At 41.2% G+C, this 18,987-nt stretch overlaps 2 protein-coding genes across 2 annotated transcripts; both read left to right on the top strand.

Annotated features, from left to right (window-relative positions):
* The first annotated feature begins 644 nt into the window (after nt 1–644).
* LOC148423950 (dynein regulatory complex subunit 2-like) lies at nt 645–2,287 on the top strand. Its single transcript, XM_088415681.1, has one exon. The coding sequence runs from the start codon at nt 723–725 to the stop codon at nt 2,160–2,162; it is 1,440 nt and encodes a 479-aa protein (XP_088271807.1). The 5' UTR covers nt 645–722; the 3' UTR covers nt 2,163–2,287.
* A 521-nt stretch (nt 2,288–2,808) lies between these two features.
* On the top strand, nt 2,809–18,856 carry slc12a8 (solute carrier family 12 member 8). Its single transcript, XM_088415470.1, has 13 exons — nt 2,809–3,017; nt 3,647–3,784; nt 4,948–5,139; nt 5,222–5,453; nt 9,368–9,481; nt 9,572–9,659; nt 10,538–10,625; nt 12,574–12,720; nt 15,526–16,066; nt 16,495–16,592; nt 16,674–16,791; nt 17,899–17,959; nt 18,069–18,856. The coding sequence occupies exons 1-13, from the start codon at nt 2,898–2,900 to the stop codon at nt 18,235–18,237; spliced, it is 2,106 nt and encodes a 701-aa protein (XP_088271596.1). The 5' UTR covers nt 2,809–2,897; the 3' UTR covers nt 18,238–18,856.
* The last annotated feature ends 131 nt before the right edge of the window (nt 18,857–18,987 follow it).

The raw sequence follows: 18,987 nt of genomic DNA, 5'->3' as shown, positions 1-18,987 counted from the left end.
AATCAGTCAAGTTTTTTTATCTTTATGTTTTCATTTTTGTCATGGTTTTCTAACATGTCAAGTTGTTTTTAATACGTTTGAGTTTTTTTTTACATGAAGCACGTGATGCGTGTGTAACGGAAGCCATATTGGAACGGTACAATTGTCGTTTGTTGACAAAAGTCGTACATGGGAGAACGAGGCTAGTTTTTGTTCTCATTGCAACGCTGTAAATAAATGGATCTCTGCAAATTTAATATTGAAATAATGTGTAGAAAAAATATGTAAAAATATAGCTGATGCCTCTAACGTCCCATCACATGACCTCTTTGATTCTCTATAACAAATTTTGATTCAAATCAAATCATCATTCAACAATAATTCAAAACTTAATTTATGCATTCAGATGACAGTTTAACTTGTCTGTTTTTCAATACTTGTTTCAAAAAATATCAACCAATGTCTAAACCGTCTAAGTTTTGCTGTGTGATTTGATTGAACTTTGTTGGAATGTGTGCATATGCCTTAGCCGTTTGTACTTGTGATTAAAGTTGTTTAGAGCAGAAAGAAGGGAAGATAACATCATCATGACAATATTGCATCACTGTGCCAAAGAACTTCCTTTTCCTCTATTGCATCACACAAAATGACATGGAGTGATGTCATCTTTGGCTGCCAATTTCAGTGCAAATCCAGACATTTAGAGCAACACATTTTCACCGTGACAGAGTGAAAAAGTCAAGATGCCCAAAAAGAAGAAGAAGGGCAAGGGGACGGGGGATGACCCCGCCCTGCGCCCCCAGATAATGAGGGACAAGCTGAAGAAGGAGGACGTCAATACGGCGTCGAATGCCATAAAGCTGAAGGACACCTACCGCCTGAGCTTGCGCAACGACCGCTGCGAACAGCTCAAGGAGCAGATCGACGCTCTCCGGCGTACTTTTGAGCGTCGGGATCAGGACCTGAACCACGCCCTGGACCGCTTCGCGTGCTGCGTGGAAGAGGGCGAGCGTCTCTCGGCCCAGGTGTGGCGCATGCACCGCGAGCACGTGGAGCGTCTGCGCAGCATGCAGGAGAAGCGGCTGGAGTTCCTGCAGCAGCAGTGGGACATGGGACAGGACGCCTTGGGCCGCAGGCTGGAGTTGCTGAGTGCAAGAATGGCCACCTACTTCCTGCAGACGCGCAAGGGTTTTGAGGACACGGTGGTCCACCTGGAGTGTCACCACCAGCAGGCCCTGGCCACCATCCACATGCTGTACAGCGAGCCCATGGAGGCCCACTCGCTGTACGAGAAGAGGAAGGCCTTCGAGGTAGAGGAGTGCTTCTTGGACCAGAACGTGAAGGTCTTGAAGAACCACAAGGCCGAGAAGCGCTACCTCTACGAGCTGGAGCACGTGGAGCGCATGGAGATGAAGAAAGAAGTCTCGATGAGCACATCCAAGAAGGGCGTGACGCTCTACAACACCATCCTGGAGACGCAGGCTCGGCTGGAGTCCACCGAGAAGAGCAACGCCGCCATGACGGCCAAGTTGACAGCGGCCCGGAACGACGCCAAAGCCAAGATACACATGCTGCTGAACCAGATGGCTCGCAACCGCGTTCCCATCCAGGTGATGATCAATGAAGTCAGCGCGCACAGCAACGCAGCCATCACCCGCCTCAGGCTGATCATCGCCAAGGGCGTCCGACTACTCAAGGTGGCGGAGATGTGTCGCCATTTGGAGGCTCAGGAAAAGAAGGAGCAGGTGGCCCCTGAAGAAATCATGCTGGAATCGGGGCCCCTCCCGGTGGAGCCCTCGGCAATGTACCAGTTCCCCGAGCTGATGAAGTGCTACAACGCCTCTCAGCTGCACCAGAACGTCCTGAAGCGGCGCAACGCAAACTTGCAGCAGGAGAACCAGCAGCTGAAGCTGCTTCGGCGCCAGCGCCTCGAAGCCAAGACCATAAACACGGACACGCACAACGGACCTTACAATCCCCTTGTGCTCAAGGCGGCCCCCGTCATGGAAAAGGACGCCGCCAAGCAAGTGGGATGTGTCATCGAGGGGGTGCAAGCCCTTAAAATACGCTCATTGAATGAGGTTTTTTTCCAGGGATGCAACAGCCAAGAGTTGGAGCAAATGTTTACAGTAAACAGCACTCCGTCGCAGAGCTTCGGCTCCAGGCGATCCAGCAATAAGTGATATCTGCCACCTTCAAATACCTTATTAAAATACCGTGTTTGCCACACTATAAGGCAAACGCGGCCTTCGATGTTCTCAAACAGTATAAGGACACTGCGCATAAATCGTGGGTTTTCATTTTTGGGGAATTAAAAAAAATCAAGTAACTTAATCACCATGTAAAGTCTTCAATTTCTACCTCTATAATTTATGCTTCAGTGATAAATACTGTGTATATATATATATATATACCATATATATATATATATATATATATATATATATATATATATATATATATATATATATATATATATATATATATATATATATATATATATATATATATATATCACATATCGCGCTTCCGCGCTGGCCTCGTTTCCATCCACGCTGTCACGTGCTTCCACGCTGCAGTTTTATGGAGTAGAATCGTGTCAGGTGGCAGGTAGGTAGCCTTTCGCCTCTGGGTGCTCTTGCTTTCTCCTTCCCAGCCGGCAAGTGTCTCTCCTTGCCTTGTAAGTCCTGCTATGAAGTGAAAAAGACAAATACGTGACGTCCATGTCTTGGAGGATACCCGAGTGTGCATTTGGACTGAAACACCAGGAAAGGTCCCAAAATGCAGAAGAAAGTAAACACCGGAGTTGAGGAGTTAGGGGCTAAATTTCACATTTAGCATTTGTTTATTATATGCAGGCTATGATTCTATCAATTATATAATTGCTTATCCATCATCCAACCCGCCCGGAGGTTCTAATGGAATCCTTACCAGAGGGTTGGAAGGTCCAGGAGGGAAATGGAGCAAATGTGCATCGAGTGGGAAATTCAAGAAACATCAAACCTCATGAGCAAGATCTGTTCCATGAGGATGCACAGGTAAGACCCGGTTGCTCCAGTTTCATTTTTTTCCCCACTGTTTTGAGTTTTCCTTTTTCTGCAAAAAGTGATACAGTACAGGTAAACATCACACTTAGTTAGTCCACCGAAAATCGTCTGTAACCTCACACTCCGTATATGGTCGCGCACATTCTTTAACGTTCACTGACCTCTCACAATGTGGGATATCGGAAACACTGAACGCGCTACAAATACATTTATTTACGGATATGAACACAAGAAAATATGAATAATTTCTGGAATTATATATATATACAGTGCATCTGTATAGTCATTTAAGGCCACAGCGTGGCGTTCATCTTTAAACCTATACATGAGACAGGGCAAACAAGAATATTTTATCACAGAGGATAAAGACTTGTAAATCAACGTTTGCCTTCCAAAGACATCGCCCTTTATGCAAATACAAGTTGGGCTTGGACGTGGCAGTAGCCAAAGTTGCCATTTCATTTTCCTCGACAACCATTTGCACTTGAAGGCTAAATGAAAGCTTTAGGCTTTGTTACTTGAAGAATAAAAACAAAAGAAACAACAGAAGGACAAATTCATGCAAATTTGCACGTTGTATTTATAATATTGTTGTGCATTTCTTTGTCCAGGGCTCTCAGCAGTGCAATCAACCGTGGTGGAGAATCAAACTGTTTATGTGGGAGCCGGTTCTCTTCGGTACCTGGGATGGTGTCTTCACCACATGCATGATTAACATTTTTGGTGTTGTCTTGTTCCTACGCACTGGATACTTAGTGGTGACTACTCCTCCTAGTACAATGAAACCTCGGAATTTGAATGCCTCTCGAGAGGCGGAATATATTGTGAGCTTTTCGCGTGGAATTCCATCACAGCTGGCCATTTATTTATTGAAATATGTTAGAGTTGAAAAAGTGGAAAAATGACCATATAGCTGAAAATGACAACTAAATCGAGCTAGTTTTAATCGTGGGGGGAAGGATGCTGTCAGCATATCACCGCAATGTGGTTCTGATACCACTAGAGGGTGCCGTAGCACTATATTGGTTACTTTTACCACACTGAGAATCACTGTTGTCGATTATTGTAGTGGTTGTCACCCTGTTTTCATTAACTTACCCCTTAATCAGTGCAAAGCATTTTTGGATGAAGAAAATGACTTTGAGCGTAGTGCCGTGCCGTAGGTTTTTAAAACTTTGGAACCTATAGTGGTACCCCAAGATGTATATTATTCAGCGACTCCCGAAAATAAATGCTGCGACATCCTCGCATAGCCCCGCAAGTGTCTTCACCTATCCCCAGGGGAAACTCGTGCCACCATTTGCGAACCTCAGCTAACACTAGCTGCTGCTAGCTGCTAACAGCTAACTGACTTCCACCCTTTAGTTTGTCCTGTTAAAGGGATAGTGTGTACGATTTAGCCCGTTTTTCATTACGGGCAACATAGGGTGCTGCAGGTGCTGCATTTACCATTGTCCATAGCTATAACAAACACGGTGGCCTCTGGCGAAGTGCCACCCCCCACGTAATATAATTTCATGATAATTAGACCTATAAGTATTTTTTAAACTTACTTTAGGTCTTTAATAATGCATTTGAAAATTTCCAATCACTTAATTTATTCCTTTTAATGAAAATATTACACACTGTCCCTTTAAGGTCATTATTCTAAGTAAGAATACAGCGATAAACAACTGCACATCTGCGCGTCAGAACTCGGCTGAGGTATCTGACAGATCAATCTTCCTCAAATGGTGTTGAATAAAATGAAAATCAAATACTTTAGTAAGCAAGCGAATAGATTTTCCTCCATGTGGCCCTTGAGCTAAAATGGCTTTGACAGCCCTCCTCTAGATACTAAAAACACTCACGGAGAGTTTAGTAGAACGTCATTAACGTGGGAGCAGAAAATGAGCATGATGTTGATGAGGTTATCTTGCAGGGCAACACAGGCGTGCTGCTCGGGATGTTCCTGGTCTCCATGGTGGTCCTGTTTGCCTTGGTGACAGTCACGTCTGGAATGGGAGTGTGCCATCACTGCGGGGTGGGAAGTGGAGGCGTGTACTCCATGATCTCCACAGTCCTCGGGGGCAGGGTGGGGGGCACTGTGGGCCTCCTCTACGTCTTTGGACAGGTGACTTTTTTGGGGAGGGTAATGTTGATCCGTTGTCCACGTTTACTGTAAATCCGATCACGTCGTGCGTCTTTTGCGGCAGTGTGTCGCCGGCGCCATGTACATCACTGGCTTTTCAGAGTCTGTGGCCCAGCTGCTGGCTCTTGAGGACCAGTGGGCGGTGCGAGGCATGTCATTTGCAATACTGCTTGCCCTGCTTGGAATCAACCTGGCGGGTGTCAAGTGGATTGTGAGGCTCCAACTGCTGCTGCTAGCGGTGCTGGCCATTTCCACGCTGGACTTTGTCATTGGCACTTTCACACACCTTGACCCAGGTAAAGCAGCAGTCGTGGATGTAGACCTGCAAACAAATACTAGTGTTATCGTAGTTATTAACTCGTTCAAATGTCAAAGACAAATTTAACGTCTTGAACTAATTTTTATGAATTCAGACATTCAATTGGATTTACGTATTGATTTTTTTTTCAAGTGTTTGGCTAAAGGAGAGACTAAAATGTATGGCACTGAATTAATCAAGTATTAAGGTAACTGATTGCTTTAGGTACTAAAGTACTTAAGTAATAATTATTTTGTGTGTGTATTAAGTCCTAATGAATTATTCAAGGTACTCAAGTAGGAATGCAATTGAATTCTTGTGGTACTAAAGTATTGAAGTTCTGTAATCAATAATTTTAGGCGTTTAAACAGTGAAGATTTTGAATACTTACTTTAGAGATTTCTCAAGTACCAAAGAAATTGATTACTTCTAAGTAATCGATTATTTTCGCGATTTCTCAAGCACTAAAGAAATCAGCTACTTTCTTTCGTACATTAGTGCCGAGAATCACAGATTACTTAAGTACTTCAGAACCTAGAGTAATCAATTACCTTAGTACTTTTTACCAAAAGTAATTGATTCTTCGTTTCCCAATTAAAGGATAAGTGGCTCTAGAAAATGGATGCATGGATGGACTTGCTGGGCAATAGGTTGCCAGTCTGACGGTTGAGGATGTATTATCATTTTACACCAGCAGGTGTCGCTGCACTAACATCTCTGAAAGCCGCAGTTTTTTTTGACGTGCATTTGACCATGGATGTTTATTTCAAGTCCGCACACTTCTTCATGTTTTTTTTTAAAATTTAGTTTGAAATATTTTCAATTGAAATGATTTAGTCTGTTCTGTTTCTGAGCAGCAACAGGAAGTAGAATTTCCTGTTCTGACTATTCATGTCCTGTGTAGTGGGACGGGAAATGTACGTGTAAAAAATGTCTGACTTTCAACTCTTTGCCAAGCACGTCTCAAAACAAATCTTATACGGATCAACACGTTACATACATAAGTACTACCTCAAATAATCGCACGTCCAGGTTTTTCCGTTTAAGGGCTGGTTTGTGACCTCATGTTTGGCAGGTGGCCAACAGGTCCCTTAGCTGGCTGCAAGAGCCCAGATTAGAATAAGCACTCATATACGTAACGAAGGACAAATTTGCCACTGTAACAAACGCACCATATCAAATCCTATTATAATGTCAGTACTTTAAGTTTCAGCGCGGCGAGATCGTTTGCCATAAAAGTTTTTCTTTCAGTATGTTATGTCGCTTGATTACTTTGATGTGAGTCATTTCCTATTTCAGCTGAAATCCAAACCAGTGTTAAAAGTTCATTTACATGCTTATATCAACTGCGGTTAAATGTTGGTTTTCAGTCGAAATATTTGGATATGGGAGCAGGGCTTTGTCATGCGAGGAGGATTTCTCAATTGTAATTCATTTGGACTCTTTGAGCGCTCCCGTGCTGCCAAGTTATTGTGTGCGCAACCGCATCAAGTTTGACCACAACAAGCCTCACCGCGATGCGAGAAAAGCCGTTTTCCCCCAAGGAAGCTCGAATGCGGTCCCAAGGCAGCGGCTTTAGGGTGTTAACCAGCCTCACCCACATATTTGCAAAATGACCAAGAAAAAAAAGCTGGATTTCAGATGAGAGGCCAGTTTGTGGGTGCTCCTCACTCATGTCATCTCAGTGGGACCTGCCTCGTCGCTGTAAGCTCGCAGCCTGATGATTGGGGTGAAAATGGGTGACAAACGGTCAGGCAGAGGGAGAGGCCTCAGACACATGTCATCTGCATTCCAGTGTGTATCATAAGGAATGCTGAATACAGAGAAGAGCCCTGCTCTATTTCTTAGACGCTCGTCCTCACACTCACGTTCCTGTCTTGCTGTCAGGTTCGGTCAAGCTGGAACGGGGGAGTCAAACTTATTTCTATCATGGGGCTATTGTGGTTATAGTTTCGATTGGATTGCCCTTATGACTGAAGTTAAAGACATTTTAAGGACAATATGATCCTGGAGCATTTACAGAGACTCGAAATCAGTCAATCAATAAATATATATATATATATATATATATATATATATATATATATATATATATATATATATATATATATATATATATATATATATATATATATATATATATATATATATATATATATATATATATATATATATATATATACACATTAAAAACACTTTTGAATTTGAAGACAGCTTGCAAAATTGATCATTTAGTCAGAAACTTGAAATCATAATTAGCATTTCACGGGCCACATAAAATGATGCAGCGAGCCACATTTGGCCCCCCGGCCTTGACTTTGACAACACTGATTTATTTAGTTGACACTTGAAAAGTGAAAAGCAGCAATCGATGTTGGCAATATCTACAGATTTTTAACATACTGCACATTGACTCTTATAGTTTGTGAATTTTCCTGAACATGGTGGTCTTGTACTGTAGTTCCCTTTAATGTTCACTTGAAATTCCTGTTCTGCGTTACTTGCACTTTCTAACCTCTATATCCAGCTGTTTTGCGTTTGTGTTGTCCTTTTGTAACAAAAGAAAAACGTTCATGCCGTCTCCCTCATCTTTTTTTGTTCAAACTTGGAAGCTGCACAGCTTCTGAAAAGGGTGGTCACTTCCTTTTGGATAAACATGTCATTAATCTGAGAGAACACATTCTTTCCCATCGCGAGATAATCAAGGGGAAAATGTCCGGTGTTGGACAAGCGCTTTAGAGTCAATGAAAGGCCTCCAGCAAGGCAAAGCAATCTGTCCCTTTGCAATTTAGATGGAATATTTTCAAAGTAAACGCGCATGTTTGGTGGAGGCGGGGTCTAGTTAAATACGCAGTTGTGAGTGCAGATTGGATATTTTCACATACAGCGGTCCCTAGCTAACACGCGGTTCATTTTTCGCAGCCTCTCTGTTTTGCGGGTTTTTCGGGAGCCAATCACTTGTCTTGTAGGAGTGCCCGTCTCCCTCATGAACCTTACAGTTGCTGTGAAGGAGACATGAAGGAAGAGGAGGAAAGAGCAACGTTGCACCGGAGCATTGTGAATACCTAGATTTCTTTGGTAATAAATTGGAATTCGAAAACTATCACACTAATTAGACTTTCGGGCGACACTAATATAACCGCGGCTCTCCGTGAGACGACAGGGGATGGGAAGGGATAACATTACAGTTACTGTATTAGGTTTAATAATTTAAGATTTCAGTAAATACGTGTACTGCAGTAGTTCGACATCCAAGCAGTGTCTGTGGCAAGTGCATTTATAGTTAACTTGTCTATCTTGAATGCAGGAAACCTTCGCAGCCTGGCTCTCCACAATATAGCTTTTATTTTATTTTATTTTTTTAATTAAAAAAAAATCCATGATGCACTGACGGTGCAATAGGGGTCTCGCAAAGTAGCGATGATCACTGTATATCAAAATAGAGGTATCACTGTATATCAAAATAGAGGTATATAAAACCATTTTAAGCATTGTAAATTTTGCATTTGACTTAATGTTATTCAAACACAGATTTGTGGAAATAAAACTGGTCTGTCGCCCCTAACATGGAGTTAAAAATGAGGGGAAAAAACGTGACTTGCCCTCAGAGAAATACCTCAAGGAAAGCTCTCCATTGATTTGAGCGCAATATCAATTGAAATACTATCTAATATGTAGTAGCGGAAGGAATGAATGTCAGCTGAGTCTATCTATCTATTCCTCTCAATCAAATTTTGTCATCGCTTAACGGCCTTCAGATGGTCACCACCATTACAGGTGCTTACACTTATCCCCTGTCAGTCATGTCGTCGGGTCAGAGGTTAAAATTGTTGTCTTTGCACTGGAAAGCTAGTCCTCGTGGCATGAAGTTGCATAATGATAGACTCTCCCTTGTGCTACCACCACTTTTAGCGCATGGTTTTGTTGGTTATTCTGTGGGTCTGCTGAGCCGCAACATGCTGCCTGATTACAGCCCTGGAGAACATTTCTTCACCGTTTTCGGCGTCTTCTTTCCTGCTGCTACAGGTGGGCGAGTCCTCCCATTGACAAAAGGACAACTGGCTATTCATTTGTTTACATTCCTGTGTGTGTTTGTTGTGTCTTTGTGTGTGTTAGGTGTCATGTCAGGCTTCAACATGAGCTCAGACCTGAAGCGGGCTCAACACAACATCCCCCTGGGAACGCTGGCAGCAGTCCTCAGCTCGTATGACAAACTTTGTCTAGCTTGCACACGATAAGACTATAAAATTAAAAAATGCTCAACAGACAGGACCATTTTTTTCCTTGAAATATTGACAGTATATCACCAAAAGTGTCTTTTCGAACTGTAGTTTGTAACAGTTTTTCAATGGGAAGTATGTTTCAGCCAGCTAAGGCCTTACCGTATTTTCCACACTTGAAGGTGCACCTAAAAGCCTTCAATTAGCTGTTTATTTATTTTGGGAGTGAACGGAATTGTGAGAACGCTTATATTCTATTAAAGTTTGACTGACTTATTTGATTATTTTGTTGAAAGCTCCATCTAGCGGATGCATAACGCAACCCCAGCCACTACTGTAGCTTCTATTCTATGCACCATATAATGCGGTGCGCGTTATATATGAAAACACTTTTAAATAGACCATTTATTGAATGTGCGCCTTATAATGTGGTGCACCTTACAGTGCGGAAAATACGGTATCTAATAAATTTTAATACTAAATTGGCAGCTGGTGCTACCAGGCATAATTTATCTGGCAACTTGTGTCATGTTATCTGTTTTATGTACAGTATGTGTCCTCACTTTTCGTAGTGTAACTAATTTCATAATGTTGGAAAGAATGGCCACTCATTCCTTACTTTTACTTGTGATGCATTGTTTTGAAAACGCATACTCACATGGGTGTGTGTCATGAGTTAAAGGATCAGTGTTGATTTTTTTGAAAAAAAAAAAAAAAAAAAAAGAAAAAGGCCAGCATCACTGATGAGAAAAACAACAAATCCCTTACTTTAAAAAAAGAAATTGAATTGTCATTACTCGGTGTAAAATGGAAAGAAAAAGCCGTTGTGTACTAAGTTTGGTGATCTGTTGGTGAGCCACAGGTGGTTCCTGTATCTGGTCTTTGTCTTCCTCCTCGGTGCCACATGTACTAGAGAAGCTCTTCGTTCTGACTTCTTGATAGCAGAAAAGGTAAGTTCCTTAAAGAGCAGAGAAGCTAGTTTCCATTCAAACAAGAACTTCAATGCTAACATTAACTTGACTAGTTAGTTGATTTTGCAATTTAGACATAAACCACGCGAGAATATACAAAGTTTGACTACTTAGTCTGGAAACCGCAGTAAAAACAAATTGGTTCTGTCCGAGAACCTCAGTTTACATCATCTGTCAATGAAGTTTTTCTCCCGAGGTTCCATTTTATACACTATAACATCATCATTTTGCACAGTTTTCTACCACTGAAGCTGCCTTGGTGACAGAATTTCTCCAGATGGCTTTATTTTTGCAATTAATTGTTAATATTTTTGGAAAAACGTACAGTGTTTTAAGTGGGGAAAAAAACAAGTGCTGACCTTATTTGACTATTGCCGGATAAATTAGGCAGGGGGTAGCAGAAAGTCAGAGTCTTCAAACTCGTTTTAGCTTGTGGGACGAATAGAGCAAAATTTATTCCCAAATGGCCAGGACTTATAAATTATGGTATACATTCATATAACTTTAAAACAACAACTTCAGATTCATAAATATTTTTTGATATGTTCATAACAAGCACAAGCACAGCATCACTATAAATAATAAAACATGAACATTACTATTAAACATAAAACATTTCCAGTTTGTCATTTATTGAAAAAAAAATACAGCTCATTTTTATAATTAAAACAAAAAAAATTCAATCAACAAGCTGGATTAAACCCGCGGGCTGGATGTTTGACATCTGTGCTCTAAGTCATTAATATATAAGTCTACAATAGGTAATATTGAATAAATGAATTCTACCTGAGTTTGAAACGTAAATATATTTGAATGGGACCGCATATCACCTGCTGCATCAACACGCCTCTTAGCTGCCAATGCTTTTTCTAAGCTCGTATTAGCAATATATATCATTTTCAATAAAAGAAGTAAGCAGACTGAACCAATGTCCGAGTCCATCCTTGGTCACACTCAGGAATACTGCTAAAACGGCGAGAATCATGTCAAAGTTATGATGTGTCCAGCTGATTCAATTAAGGAGTGGCAAGCATTGGAGCTGTGTACACCTGTTAGAGCACAGTTGACTCGTTTATTAATTGTAGTCCTTCGGCATATACATACATGCATAAACCTGGTAGAATACAGATGCTGCTCAATTTTGCGTATTTGTGGTAAAGAAAATTCGAACCGCGTCGCGAGGAAAAGGAAAAACAACAGCTTCCAGCACGTTCACCGATACACTGGCGAGGCGTTCATGACCGCTCACAGGTTGGGAAATCTGAAAAACGCTTCACTTAACACGCAACAAATATATATCTTATAGGTATGAACGCACGACGAGTATGAAGAGTCTACCAAAGATGAGATTTATTCTGTTTTGCTATTGTTTTGACATTATTGTCAAAGTGTTGCTGCATCTTATATACCATAACATAAAAAATGCCAGAATTTGACCCCAAAATTAACAGTGCATCTTAAACACAGGTGTGTCTTATGTTTGGGGAGTTGCGGTAAAACTTTGTCTTTTGCCTGCGCAGCTACATATCTTTCTGTTGTATATTACTCGACAAACTACTTGCAGATTTTCTTTTTGTCTAGATATTTTTTGTTGTTGTCCACCTTCATCTGTGCTACAGATGCGTTTTGGCCTGTCCGCTGTAAATGAGCCTGGCAACTGAATTTTGTCCATCTCCTCCTTATTGTGAGGACGTGTTCCAAAAGCATGCAATCAGTGTATTAATAACAAAATAGTGTGACATAATGCATACCTCCATAGTGACTTAAGATAAAGTCATCACAAAGTGACTTATTAACCTTGACTTGTTCATCCGGGGTTAGAGCTGTCTTTTTTTTTTTGGTCTGACTATAGCGGAAGTGAACAGGGTGTAGCTCGCACCCCACCCTATCCTCTTCCAGCCCCTGTTTGTTTTCTCTCTTCCTTCAGGTCTCCTTGGTGGGTTTCCTGTTTCTGCTGGGCCTCTACGTCTCCTCCCTGGCTTCCTGCATGGGCGGCCTGTATGGAGCGCCCAGGATCCTGCAGTGCATCGGCCAAGAGAAGGTCATCCCTGCGCTGGGCTTTCTGGGGAGAGGGGTAGGTTGGCTCAGCACTGTTATACTTGGGCTATCAAACCCTTTTAAGCTTGTGGGCCGCACGGCGCTAAATCTATTCCCAAGACTTCACTCATTTATTTTCTTTAAAGGGCCCGTATGAAAGAAATTCAACTTTTGGAGATCTTGAATTTACAAGGAATTATAGAGATTGAAAATGAGATTGATGTGACAAATACAGGACACACCCTTAATTTTGGAGTCAAATTCTGGTATTTTCTGTAAACGTGTATAGGACACATGGACAGTTTTGGACAATGAAAAACTATAGCAAAACAGAACAAATCTCATCTTTTTAAATTCTTTATATTTTCTTTTGTCCATATCTGTAAATGATGTATATTTGTTGCAGGTTGTTAGGTGTGTTTCAGATTTCCCACATTGTGGGTATTTAGTGAACACGCCAAATGCCAAAGTAAAGGTGAATGCGTTCGAAGCAATTGTTTTTTCTCTTCCTCACGACGCGGCTCGATTTCATTTTACCATAAGTACCCGTAAGTAAGCCTATGTCAAAAGACCACAATTAATTAACGAGTCAAATGGAATAGCTCTCCAAGTTCTCTAATCGGTCCACCCAGATCCATACTTTGTCACTCTTCATTGATTCAGCTGGAAACATCATAAACTTTACATGATCCGCTCCGTTTTCGGAATATTCCTGTGTGTGAACAAGGATGGACTCGGACGGTGGTTCTCTCTGCTCTCTTCTTTTATCGAAAATAACGCTGTAACACCCTTGGCTAACATGAGCTGCTGTTAGCTGCAACAGGCACTTGCTGCTAATCCGACAGACTTCCACCCTCTAGCTCATCCTGTTATGATAATTTTTGTAAGTACCTTAAGAATGCAGCCAATATAAACATGCACATCTGAGCGTCAAAACTCAATTCCTCAAATCGCGTCAAATAAAAAAGAAATCTAATCTTTAAACTACCATTTATAGGATGCGCTCATACTTTTGGCGTTCATTTTGGGGAAAAAAGTTTATCTTTTATTTTGGAATTGCGGTAATTGATTACAAATAACCTCTTAATCTGATACCCTTATCTTAGGTGGAACTACCCTTTCACCTGCAAATCTGTAATTGTCAACACAAAGATCTGTATGAAGTGTTCTGGCAGTGAATGATTTAATAAGTGCATTTATATTTGAGCTCAAATTAAACAGTTTGATGATGTGCGCTAGTGCACGTAAGTGAAATTCTTTGCAAACATAAAGCGTGTTAACCCCGTTTGGCAGGGGTGTTGGGTGGACTCGGAAAAAAGTCTCTAATTATAGAGCGTGAAGTCCACTTCATAAAAGCGAGGTGCAACGACTCGCTCAGCGCATACACAGACAGACGCAGAGCGCTGATGACATCTCGACCCCGTCCACCCCCACTTTTCCTCAGACTGGCAGCAGCGTCTGACCTCTCTCAGCGGGCTGGAATGAGGCCCGAGACATCTTGGCCCAAATCAAAGGTACAGAACAAACGCAGGAAGGGCGACAGGCTGGACTCTGCTCCGCTGTGTGCTCTGGACCTCTGCCAGGCACACAGCGGCGCACTCATGGAACCGGCCCATACGTCCTAGGAAGGCAAAGCAACATCGCGCACATTTAGACAGTCGTTCACACTAGGGGTGGGAAACTTTGAGCGTCCCACCATTCGATTCAGATTTTTTTGGTCAACATTTCCGTTCAGAATCGAGTTTTCATTCAAAACGGTTCCATTCAATCATAAACCATTCCTGCATCAATCTGTAGATGTGCCAAGAATCCTCTCACTACTTCAGTCTGCTTGGCAAGACAGAATAACAAAAGGAGGCAATTTTTTTTTTTTTATTGCATGGTTATTATACATTTCATAGTTTTTATATCGTATAAAATTAAATGAAACAGATGTATCATAAAAAATGTAGGACAAGATACATGTCATTTGCTTGAGTTCTATTTGTGTTCTGTGGGTTAGTATCACAGTTTTCTGTTATTTTCTGTTTTGGGCTTTTGCTGTTTTTTAAATTGTGTTTTTAAGTTATTTCCGTGTGTTTTAAGTTCATATTTTCCCCTCGTGTCCGTCCTCGTCTGTGTGATTGCGTCCACCTGCCCGCGTTAACCTGCTTCCTTGTGTTGGCCAATCAGCTCCCTGTTCCAATTGTTTCTTGTCCAGTTGCTCCTTGTTGTGTTGTTAGTTTTGACTGTGTTTAGATTAGCGTTTCCTGTCAGTTCACGTTGGGTCATTGTCGCTGTCAATGTTGTCGATATCGGGTCGCTCTGTTGAATAGTTCTCTGAGTTTCAGTATTCAAGTATATTGTAGTATGTTTATTTCTTGAGTTTCGGTTTGTTACTTTGTAGTTGTCAACTTTGCTTTCCTTTCGTTATCTTCGAATTAAACTATTATTTTTTTCCGAGGCCAACCTGCCTCTCTGCTTCCCTGCATTTTGGGTCCACCATCTCACCTACCATGCCTCGTTGTGACAGAATTTCCTCCATTGTTTGTGTGCGTCCTGTCAGAAGGGGCTGCGTGGTGACGTCATGACACAGCGTACTTCTGACGGAGTTATACGGAAGCCGCCTGTAATAGATTCTTATGTGAATCGATATTTTTTGGTCCACCTCTAATTCACACATACAAGCAATTTAAAATTTTCAGTTAAAATGAATGTGTAGAGAGTACCCAGCGAAAAAACAAAGTACACAAAAAGGCCTAGCATTATGTTGATGGGCAGGGACTCATAAAGGAATTGTGACGAGGAAGTGAATCCAATGGCGCTTGCTTGCTTTGACTCACCACTTGAAACCGTCCAACAGAAAGGCCCAAACAAGACTCCCGTGGCAGCCATCTGCCTGACCAGCCTGCTGAGCTTGACCTTCGTTTTCATCGGCCAGGTCAACGTGCTGGCACCCATCGTCACCATCAACTTCATGCTCACCTACAGCTTCATCGACTACTCCTACTTCTGCGTTTTCATGGCCTTCCGGTTGAAGAACAAAGACAAAAGCAACCAACGAGGATTTGCCGAGCACATGTCCAAGCCTCTGACTGAGACCCGCGCTGCCGATTATGGCAGCGGGGGAGAAAGTCCACACAGGAAGGGCACTTTGATGGAGTTCGCCGAAGACATGGATCGAATCTTTCCCTGGACCGCCGATGGAGTCGCCCGAGCTGAGAAATCCTCACGAGGGAGGATCACGAGCAAGGAGGTTGAGCAGAAGCTGATAGACAGTTTTAATTTGGACCTGCAAAGTAATGTGTTTGCAGATGAGCAAGCTCACAATCCGGAGGCACTTGAGATGGGGAAAACGCAAAACTGTCTTGGTCAACATCCATCTCTGGTGCCGCGTATAACAGGTGCTTCATGCTATAGATCATAAGTGTCAAACTCCAATCCTCGAGGGCCGGTATGCTGCATGTTTTCCGTCTTACTCTCCCCCACACACTTGATTCAAATGATTGGCTTTGTGGCAAGCTTTGCAGGAGCTTGAAAATGAGCCTAATCATATGAATCAGGTGTGTTTGACAGAGAGGGGTTTCGAAAACATGCCAGATACAATCTCTCGAGGACTGGAGTTTGACACCAACTATGATTTGTCAATACTTCCTGAGCACAAGTGACATCATTTTGAATCAGCAACTGGTAAACGTGTTTTTAATGATGATTTAGTTATCAAATGGAGTATGCAAATATTTACTTTTTACTGCGGAAAATTGTGAAGTTAAATGATTATTATTATTAAAATATCCCTTTAAACTCAACCTTCTTCTCTCAACTTTTTCAGCCACTGGAGGTAAAGCAGAGCAGCACAACTTGGAAGACAAAGGCCAGCCTGAATCCATCTATGCGAAATTTAGTAACCATTGGTTGGCTCTTTTTGCTGTAAGTTTGAACTCCTACGTTACTTGCTTTTGCCAACTGATTTAAGTCATCATGTGTCTACAGTATGTGTTTTCTTTTCAGGCTTTGAGCTCCTTGTTGATGATGTTTGTTATTCAGTGGGATTACGCACTGGCAAACATAGTCGTTGCACTGCTGCTTTTCTTCTATATTGGCAAAAGCAACCCTGGACTACACACGGGTGACTTCCACATGACACTCGCAAAACTATTCTGTTTTGAATCCGACGTGAATCGTAGAATGATCGAAAGCACAGCCTCCTTATTGCTAATTTGTTTGAGTTATTTTTCAGTTTCTTTTTTTAATGTTTTTAATTGCTTACAGCAACAGCATATCTTCAACAGTCTGAACATACTTGCATGATTAACACCAGTTTAATAATAGAAATAGGATAGATATTTTCAACGTAACACCGGCAGAATACTGTAGTTAAATAGCAGTTCAAAGTTAAAATCAATAGCGAGCGAAAAAAAAAAAAAAATTAAATCAAATGCATTCTTATGTAATACTGTCCAAAATAAAACATCACTATTAATAATCATAAAATATCCACATTCATTTTAATAATAAAACATTAGGTTTTTCATTTATTAAAAAAAAAAAAAAAAAACAGCTCATTTTCATAGTTTACAAAATCACCTTGCGGGCCGGATTAAACCCATTTAACCACATGGTTGACACGCCTGCATCCAGGGAATTTTGTTATTTTTCTTCCATTTAGGACCTCATTTCCTTTCTTTCATTTTGGGATACTTTCTCAATTTATATAAATTTTAGAACTTTTCTTTCTTTTGGGACCTTTGAGGAGTTGTACCTTCTTTCAGCCTGGGGTATTTTCAAGGTGATGCTTTTCTTCATTTATTCATTCATTCATTTTTGGACATCCAGCGCATATTTTTCTTCATTTTGAAGTTCTTTCCTTTTCCATTTTGGAGTCATTTCCAGAGGGAGCTTTTCTTCATTTTGAAATTATTTCAGTCATAACATGGTTCTTTGCGTGTTTTTTTCCATTCATTTTGAGACCTCCAGCGGGTACTCTACTCCATTTGGGGTACTTTCCTTCATTTTTGTGTACTTTTATCATTTTGGGGTACTTTCCATCATTCTGGGGATTTTTGTGTTTGTGCAACTGGTGCTTAAAGTGATAATGCCTCCAACCTATCTTGCACCCTTCTTCTTCTTTCCGTCCCATTGAGATATAGTTAACATACTAATATTTAATATTTCCTTTTTTTATTATTTAGTTGACATGTTAGTTAGACTAATTTCTTGCATCCATTCTGTTTAGGTGTTGCAGCTCAATTCCATTTTTTTGTGTGGCTCAAATCAACATTAAACAGCTTTTGCAGGTATTGTTTGGTTCTCTGGGGATTTTTTGGGGGGGGTACAGTAATGTTCATTTACCATAAACAATTTTACAATTGAACATGAGTGACGCATTTTTTGTCTCTTTGCCAGGAGGGGGGCATCTCCTAGAGATGAAATAGTGGTGACACCAAGTCCGTCGGGGGTGGGCCTTGAAACCAAGCAGCTGACGGAGGAAAACACTGACTTTGCATCTCGAAACCGCTACCACCAGTCCTCCTTCATCAAGAGGGATGAAATGGTGCAACCGCCACATGGGTGACTTAAGCACTGATGTACCTCAATGGTGCAACCGCCACATGGGTGACTTAAGCACTGATGTACCTCAATGTGCCTGCTCTTCTAAGACTGATCGATTAGTGAGTAATTAATATGTACTGCACAAATCTGTGTGTTGGTGCGTAACTGGAAAAAAATCATTGCACTAAAAATCTTGGACTTGAATTGAATAAACTAAATTACAATTTTATCCTTGTGCTTTGATTTTCTTTGCAGAGAAGCACAAGATTGTGTTGTCATTGTTCAAGTTGTTTACTGCAATTTGTTTAACGATTACATTGATCTGCAAATTTATACTACACATATACATGTTCGGTTATTGCTCATTTTCTGTTTTAACAATTGAGATTAGAAGCCACATGTCACATCAATCTCCAGCTATAAAAACATGGGCTCTGAGCTATAAACAACATGTGATGACATCAACGTAGTCAGAATGGATGCTTTGTAAGCGCTATGGCTGTTTCACTGCCACCTCAAGCCTGTTTCTTGTGCTTCCACTATTCTTATCATCCGTAAAATGGACGCTTGTGGAGTGACCCACTTTCTGTCACTGAAAAGATCACCTCCATTTGGAAGTTGCAGTGTTCATCTAGGCATTGTACATAAAAGAAATCATTTTTTTCTGTTGTTTACGGACAGCAGACTATAATGGGGTTGGTCCTGTTCATTTCTTTTTTTTTTTTTTTTTTTTTTTATTTTAATGTTTCACATAATCTACATCAAAGGCATT

This window comes from Hippichthys cyanospilos, chromosome 5 (genome assembly GCF_059441005.1).
Source record: "Hippichthys cyanospilos isolate Australia breed blue-spotted pipefish chromosome 5, RoL_Hcya_1.0, whole genome shotgun sequence".
In the NCBI taxonomy this organism is placed as follows: Eukaryota; Metazoa; Chordata; class Actinopteri; order Syngnathiformes; family Syngnathidae; genus Hippichthys; species Hippichthys cyanospilos.
The sequence above is the reverse complement of the archived record's forward strand: the minus strand, read 5'-3'. Positions and strand labels throughout refer to the sequence as shown.

Bases quoted from the DNA above. Each gene is read 5' to 3' on its own strand.
- LOC148423950 (XM_088415681.1), top strand. From the start codon at position 723: ATGCCCAAAAAGAAGAAGAAGGGCAAGGGGACGGGGGATGACCCCGCC.
- slc12a8 (XM_088415470.1), top strand. From the start codon at position 2,898: ATGGAATCCTTACCAGAGGGTTGGAAGGTCCAGGAGGGAAATGGAGCA. The intron at 9,482-9,571 runs GTGGGCGAGTCC...TGTGTGTGTTAG, and splicing joins CTTCTTTCCTGCTGCTACAG to GTGTCATGTCAGGCTTCAAC. The intron at 17,960-18,068 runs GTATTGTTTGGT...TCTCTTTGCCAG, and splicing joins ACATTAAACAGCTTTTGCAG to GAGGGGGGCATCTCCTAGAG.